This window comes from Terrapene carolina, unplaced genomic scaffold (genome assembly GCF_002925995.2).
Source record: "Terrapene carolina triunguis isolate 2854851 unplaced genomic scaffold, T_m_triunguis-2.0 Scaffold502, whole genome shotgun sequence".
Lineage (NCBI taxonomy): Eukaryota > Metazoa > Chordata > Testudines > Emydidae > Terrapene > Terrapene triunguis.
In genome coordinates, this window is record NW_020664853.1 from 599,248 (window position 1) to 607,269 (window position 8,022).

General features: G+C 46.1%; 1 protein-coding gene across 1 annotated transcript in view; it reads right to left on the reverse strand.

Annotated features, from left to right (window-relative positions):
- Nucleotides 1-232: 232 nt before the first annotated feature.
- LOC112115596 (butyrophilin subfamily 1 member A1-like) overlaps nucleotides 233-8,022 on the reverse strand; it is a 28,300-nt gene continuing 20,510 nt past the window's right edge. Inside the window, exons 5-8 of the mRNA XM_024212722.2 lie at nucleotides 7,813-7,917; nucleotides 6,348-6,368; nucleotides 4,872-4,898; nucleotides 233-852 (exon numbers count right to left, since the gene is read on the reverse strand). Of these exons, the coding sequence (XP_024068490.2) occupies nucleotides 329-852; nucleotides 4,872-4,898; nucleotides 6,348-6,368; nucleotides 7,813-7,917 (677 nt within the window). The 3' untranslated portion in view covers nucleotides 233-328. The remainder of the gene's footprint in view (nucleotides 853-4,871; nucleotides 4,899-6,347; nucleotides 6,369-7,812; nucleotides 7,918-8,022) is intronic.

Consider the following 8,022-nt stretch of genomic DNA (forward strand, 5'->3'; position numbering starts at 1 on the left):
AGCACCTGCTTGGTAAGCTGGTGCCTGGAGCCGGCCCTGCTAACTCTGTAGTGTAGACTAGGCCTCAGGCTCTTGTCAGACGGTCAAGAGGGCATCTGCGACCCTAATCTGCAACCCTTTCCCCCAAAAAAACTGCAGCTGAAATAATATATAAAGTAGACAGGAGAAGAGCAGAAAATACATCCATTATTTCAAAATTTCTTTATTTACAGGAAATTAGTGTGAGGTTAAAGAGGAGTTATGAGTGATCTTTATAAACTGAATGACAGATATCCTAAGTTGATGAGAACACGTTTGAGCGAGTCCAAGTAGAATAAAGTACCCTTTCTCACGGACACAGGCTGAGCTGGGTTCCTGCACCCCCAACCCGGAAGAAAGGGAAGATTTTCTCACCAGCGAAAGAGGCCGAGCGGAAAGCATAGAAAGGTTTCACATTATCAGCATCGAAAAATTCCACCAGCCCCTCTTTGTAGTCCAGAGAAACTCGAATCTTCTCAGGTTTCCTACTTACGGTCAGGCGTGTCATAGGGCTAGTGAGAGCCCAGAACTCACCCCACCACTGTCGCTCTATAGCCCAGATCCCCTCCTCAGGCTTAAGGCTCACTGCTCCTTCCTTCGTCGTCACAGACTCTCTGGCCACCCCCACAGCCCAGCCTCCTTTGCTCCCAACTTCCACCCCCCAATAATGTGTCCCAGAGGTGAATCCCTCACAGGCCAGCACACAGGGAGAATAACTAAATCCCTTATGATTAGCGAGCAGCTTCTGGTCCGTGTCTCCGAGTCGCACAGTTTTCCGATCCTTGGACAAGATGAGATTGGGATTTGCGGTGTCTGGATCCAGGGTCACCCCCTCTGGAGAGAGTAAGAGAATCAGAGTGTTAGAGACAGAGCTCAGCCCTGGGGGAGGGTTTGATCATGTCAGTGACAGAAGCTGCCCCAGCTGGAGAGTGAATCAATTTATCTTCATTGTATATCTGAGGGAGGAAGGACAGCTGGATGATGAACAGATTTTAATTAATATTTTAAAACAATCACAAATTTTATCCAAACTTTTCATTTGCCAAAAAACAAATTTTGGATAAATCAATCAATCAATCAATTTTGACCATTTTAAAATAAAAAACGAAAAAAAATTCCTCATAAAATCATAAAAAGAAAAATATTAAACACTTCAAAAGGAAAGCATTTTAAAAATATTTTTTGCAAAACTTTTTTTCCCCCCTTTCATTTTCCAACCAGGAGAGATCTGCCACTGTTCAGGGTTCTGCTTTCTCTGAAGCTGAGATCAGGGTCATGGCTGGATCCCCTCAGGTAAGAGCAGGGGAAAGAACAGTATGATAATGCAGAAATGGGTGTGTATGTGTGTGTATGGTGTAAAATAAAAAAAAAAAAAACCCACAGACCTCCTTAAAGCCAGGGGGTGTGCTGAGCTCACTCTGTTACCATCCATGGGAGGCGCAATCAAGCCCCTTTACGTAGTAAAAACATCTGGAAACAAGGAAGGCTACAAATGCAGGACAGAGCTAAGTTTCATGGTGTGAGGGGTTTCCTTTGTTGCAGATGAAGGGGCACGGGGTTTGGAGTGAGAGTGTTACAGGGAGAAAGCCAGAGATGCAGTTGTGAGAGTGACCCTGAGAGGGGGCAGAGAGACCAGAGCCCCCCATTCCACCAAGGGACACTCAGCGTTACAACACCTAACACCACTGGCAGTAGGGGGCAGGGTACGTGTGTCCACACGCTGCAGTGAAAAGCAGGCTGTATCGACACTGTGGTGTGTAGTTACACATTTCAGTGAAAGGCTCTGGCAGGGTGGGGGCAAGGGGGAAAGGCTCTCGCAGTGGAGCACTGTCCGAGACTTTTCCCACTGCCTCCCCCACCAGAGCCTTTCCCCACTGCTTGAGTCTTCCCTTGTGGTGGGGAAAGGCTCCGGCAGCTCCCTACAGAGGTGAAAGGCTCTGGCAGTGGGGAGGCAGCGGCACATTCTGGGGAAGGTTTTGCTTGGGCATGTAGAGAGCCATGTAGGGTACATACCCACAGGGCACATGGGTGTCTTTCGTTGTCTAAGCCGAGCCTCACCATCTACTAGGGTGACGAGACAGCAAGTGTGAAAAATCGGGACGGGGGTGGGGGGATAATTGGAGCCTATATAAGAAAAAGCCCCAAATATCAGGACTGTCCCTATAAAATCGGGACATCTGGTCACCCTACCGTCTACAACTGCTATTTATACCCGTGCTAGGGGTGTGTGTAGCGTATGCTCTCTGTGCATGGCCACAAGAATACTTTGCAGTGCAGATGCACTTTAAGGAGGGGATTCACAAAAGCCGGCATGCTAGACAGGGAGCTGCCTAAACTAACTGGTGGGAGGGGTGTGTGCTAAGCTCCATTATCCCATGGAGATAATGCCTAAGGACATGGCTACACTTGCAGTTGTAGAGCGCTTTGGGTTAAACCAGCCTTTGTACAGTGCAGTAGGGAAAGCGTTGCATTCTGTCCACACTGACAGCTGACAGCGCAGTGGCGTGGCCACATTTGCGGCACTTGCAGCAGCACTGGGAGCGGTGCATTATGGGCAGCTATCCCAGCATGCAAGTGGCTGCAATGTGCTTTTCAAATGTGGGGGGTGGGGTGGAGTGCGACAGGGAGTGTGTGTGTGTATATATGTGGGGGGAGAGAGAGTGGGTTTTTGGGGTGCTCAGAGTGTGTCAGCATGCTGTCTTGCAAGTTCAGACTCCCCCCGCCCCACCTCTCTCTCACTCACTCAAAGCAAACAGTAAATGTTTGTTTTTTCTAGGACCAGATAAGCAGCGGCTTCTCCGAAACGGAGCTTTGAAAGGGCACTTCCGCATTCCTGCAGCCGATTCACAACGAGAAGAGAGGCCACTTGATTTAAGAGGATTATGGGATGTTTCCGGAGGTCAATCAGAGCGCAGTAACCTAACCCCTCGTTCACACTGATGCTGCAGCGTCTCACCCAATACGCAGCAAACGTTATCCCTCTCGGGGAGGTGGAGTACCAGCAGTGCTCTAGCCAGGGAGTCAGAGCGCTCTACATGCCTTGCCAGTGTGGATGGGGAGTGAGGTAGAGCACTCTGGGCGGCTTTATAGCGGTATAACGTGCAAGTGTAGCCAAGCCCTAAGTCTGGACAGCACAGAGGTGCCTGTCTCTGCTTGTGCTCCATGAACCTGGGGGATGCAGGCAGCTGAATGCCTGTCCTGCCTGGAGGGCCTGAGCTGGTAAATGTGCTCAGAGGCTGACTAGTTCTACACAAAACAGTGGGAGTGAGGAAAAATGCACATTCCCTTATAACCTTTAGTCCAGTGATTACAGTGCTCACCTGGGCTGTAGGAGACGCCTAACTCTGCCTGCTCAGGAGAAGGGATTAAAACAGGGATCTCCCATCTCTCAGGTAAGTGCTCTAGCCAACAGTGCAGGAACCTTGGTAGAGGAAGGGACATAGGGCCCTGCCCCTTTCTGTGGCCCCATCCTTGCTCCTCCTCTTCCCCTGGTGGCCCCACCCTGCTCCATGGCCCTGCCCCCTGCTCCACCTCTTCCCCTCTGAGGCCTTGCCTCCTGCCCCTCTGACCCTGCCCCTCTCCGTGGCCCCACTCCCTGTTCCCCCTCTTACCACTGTAGCCCCGCCCCCTCTGTGGCCCTGCCCCTCTCTGTGGCCCCGACTCCCTGCTCCTCCTCTTCCCCCAAAGTCCCGCCCCTCTCTATAGCCCCCACTCCCTGCTCCTCCTCTTCGCCTGTCGCCTGGCCCCTCTCTGTGGCCCCCATCTCCCCGCTCCTCCTCTCCACCCTGTGGCTCCACCCCCCTACGTGGCCCCCACCCTCTGCCCCTCCTCTTCCCCCAAAGTCCCACCCCCATGCCACCAGAGCTGGGCTGTGATAAGAGCTCCCCATGGAGCCTGAGCCACTGTGGGAAGCCCTGGACCCTCCACCTGCCCTGGGCAGGGGGGGCCTGAGAGAAGCCCCTGGCTCCTGTCCCCATCCCAGCCCCCTTTTAAATCCCTTTCTCCTCACAGATGGAGAGGGACTTGGACTGGAGGTTTTCCACATCCTGGGTGAGTACGCTAAGCACTGGCTGAAAGCTACAAGGGGCCTTTTCCTTTATCTGTTCTACACAGAGCTAGGTGGCCTCTGAGCCCGCCTACCAGATTGGGCCCCACAGACAAGATAGGCTGTCGTCCCTGGCTCACACGGGGGTTTGGGTGGGAGATAGGCACCCAGGTGCCTGAGGGAGGCAGCGATGTGCCTGCCCAGAGGCAGAAACTTAGGCTCTTGGTGCCTATATTTTTGCAGTGAAAGTCCCCAAGTTCAGACACCTCCATTCAGGTGGCAGCCAGGCAGGGATTTGTGGATCACAGTGATGCCTAAAACTGGGAATTAGGTGCCTCAGTCTGGGCTTGTGGATCTGGGCCAGAACTCCCTGGGCACGCAGCTTGCTGGTGTGACAGACCAAGGGATTTCTGAGCCAGGAAACTGTCTGCAACAAAATGGCTGATGAAAGTCAATGCTGATAGACGCAAAGTACTGCACACGGGAAAACGTAATCCCAACGAAATGTTGGGGTCTAAATTAGCTGTTGCTACTCAAGAAAGAGACCTTGGAGTCATTGTGGATAGTTCTGACATAGGGTTGCTAATCCTCCAGGATTTTCCTGGAGTCTCCAGGAATTAAAGTTTCATCCCTAATTAAAGATTATGTCATGTGATGAAATCTCCAGTAATACGTCCAACCAAAAGGGTCAACCCTACTCTGAAAACATCTGCTCAGTGTGCAGCGGCAGTCAAAAAAGCAAACAGAATGTTAGGAACCCTTGTGGGGGATGGGATTTGGGCTTTGATAAAATATGGACATTTATTACCTGCTTCTATAAGGCAGTCTCTCCACCCTGCAATCAAGAAGAAGAAATGAGAACTCCTCTGAACGAACACTGAATTAGCAGGCAGCAATATTATACAGAATGAAATGTGAGCAGTGGAAAGGGGCAAACAGTTATAAGTAAATCTGGTCAAAAATGTGTTTGAAAAGTTTTCCTGAAAAAAAATATTTAGTTGAAATGGTAATTTTTGGAGGAAAAATGATGATTCTCATGGGGGGAAAAAAACCTTTTTTTGTGGGGAAATTAAAAAAATAATGTAAATCAACATTTAGAAATGAGACAATTTGTGTTTCATTTCAAATTAAAATATCAGTTTTCAGATAATTTTTCCATTTAAACAAACAAAACCATAGTTTGTGCTGAAATGTCAATTTGAAAGTGTAATTTTCATTTTTTAGAACTTTTTGGTTCTATTATTATTATTTTTTTAATTTTGACTTTTTGGGGGGAAACTCATTTTCAAAGAGCAAGATGTCCAGCACATCTTCCAAAGATCTCTAGTTATAAGTTCTAGTAAAAAGTTACCATGAAATAATGTCAGAAATGCATATACAGTACATGAGCAGTTGTCTTTCAAAGGCTACCCATTTAATAATGAGTTTACAGAAATTTCCAATAACTAATATTTATTTCTATATCATCATCATCATACTTAACCCGGAGATTGTTTTAAAGATACACTAAAGTTAACAAATAAAACAAATAACCCCTTTTATTAAAGGTCTAATGCTTCTCTCACTGATGTCCATGGCAAATCCTCAATTGTATCCTATGGATCCAATTCCAAATCTCACGAGAGAGAAGGGAAAGACCCTGGCTTTGTATCCAACCCAGTTGGAGCAGGTCTGAACCCATTATGAAATAACAACAGGAAATAAAGTTACTAATATTAATATTTTGATAACATGCTTTAAGCATTTATTGTATCTTTGATTTCTAGAAATATAAACTTTCCATCTTCAGTGCCTCGTGTCCTTACTAGAAAGTAAAGGTTCAGGCACATGCAAAATTTTGGCATGCACTTACGTCCCAATTGCCTTCAATGGGACAAAAACACATGCCTAAAGTTAAGCATGTGCTTAAGGGCTGCCCTAAATAGGGACCCACTTAAATATTTGCATAAAACTTTCCTGAATCAGGCCCTTAGATTTTCCCTTCATTGTATATGTTATATCTCATGCCTTTATTATATTAGATTGTCAGTACCAAGATTAAGGCTGATGGGTCATTTCTATTCAACCTTCCTGGTTTTAGTCACATATAACTTTTTTTTTTAAAGTTTCCTTTCAAAGTGAAATTCCACATATTTAATATTAACCCACCCCACAACACCTTTTAAAAATTAAATTAAAAACCAAATGAAATTAAAAAAAAAAACCAAAACAACCAACCAACCCCCACCCCCCCCCCATACACCTGTATGCAAAAGATTGTGAAAGGAGAGGGAATAACACTTACTACTTTCTGCAACCTTCTTCTCTAAAAAATAAGCAGAAATAAATACACTATTATTATTACATTTCTTTTCCCCAGGGATACACAGTAAAAAGACTAAGCCCTTTATGGTCAAAATTTACCCATGGCTCTTCAAACCTCCCCCAGGGACTGCACTGGGGTACGCTGGCAGAGTGGCCAAACAAGGTGTCTGTGCGTTCACTACATGCAAGATAAAGTGACTCTGCTCTGAATGCAAACAGGCATGTGCAAAAGGTGGGGCAGACCCAGAATGGGGTCCCAGATCTCTTGGCTCCAGGACCCACAAAACCGGTGCACAGTGAAAATGGTCATTGTTTGGGTTCCTGAGTTTTAACATGCCCAGCATGACCCACCCTGTGCCTGATTTTCAGAAGAGCTCAGCATCTACAGTAACCTTTGACTACAGCTGGAATTGGGATTCCTCAGATCTTAAAACCAGGCTCCAGGAGTCTCAAGGTGTGTCTTCATTGCAGAGTTAACTTGAATGATTGGCACTTGGGTCTGAGCATCTACGTTAGCCTAGCCCAGGTCTGTGGCCGCTCTCCGAACACATACTCAGAAAGTTACTGGGTCTTCACTACTGTTGCATTCACCATTGTGCGATACTAGGGCTTCTGGGGACATATCCCAGGGTTCTTTGGCTATGCTAAGCTGAGTCATTCTACGATTCTTTCCCGTGATTTTTGGGAGAACTTGTCTGTCCTTCTGGGCACCCAGGGGAATTATGGGAAGGAACTGGAGGACCATCAGAATTCTAGTGATTTAGCCTGAGCCCTCACTGTATTACCAGCCTGAGTGAAAGCACAGCCCCAGCTGTGTGAGCTAGCCTGGGTGGAAAGGACCACTGAACTCAGGCCAGAGGGCTGTGTGTGTGAATGGAAGATGGGGCTAGGAGCAACATCTGAGTGAAAGCCAGGGCTAATTCTGAAGTCAAGACATAGTCTTGGATCCATTACAGAAAAACAGAGGCAATTCAAATCAGTGATGACATGTGACAATTTGGGCCTTATCCGTGTTGCATATTTCCACTTTATACAACTGTATTTTGGTTCTGCACACTAGATCTCAGCTGCAAAGTCCAATACACTAAGTTTTAAGTTTCTCCTTTATTTTGTTCTTAAGAAAAGGTAAAAGGAAAAAAAAATGGAGCTTGGATGAACATTCCCATATTTAGGATGCTGTAAATTGGGAACCCTTTGTTCAAATCACTTCCAATTTTGCAGAACAATAATCACCCACAGCTCTAGGGCTATAATTTTTTTGTGCTGATATCACTGTTTTGGGATTTTAGAGAGGGGAACAAAAACAGACTTTGCAATAATTTGAAAATAAAGTAACAACCTTAACTATGGAGTCATCACCATCACTGTATAACATTAAAACATATTTTTATTTATTTATTAAGAGAACATCTCTTTATAGTTTACTTCCTTATTTAATGTATTACCTTTTGTTTTCAAGAGATAAATTAAGAGGCCAATAACAAAAAACTGAATAACCAGGATCGTGCACAGAATGGCGATCCAGGGAGATTTCGTCGGGAAAAAAAGTTCTGGAAAAAAAAAATTGAACTGGCATTACTTTGGAAGCAAGGACAAAGGTCAAATGGTTTTTATTACAAACATATACATCTACAGCAGAATTTGGGTGAGACGAG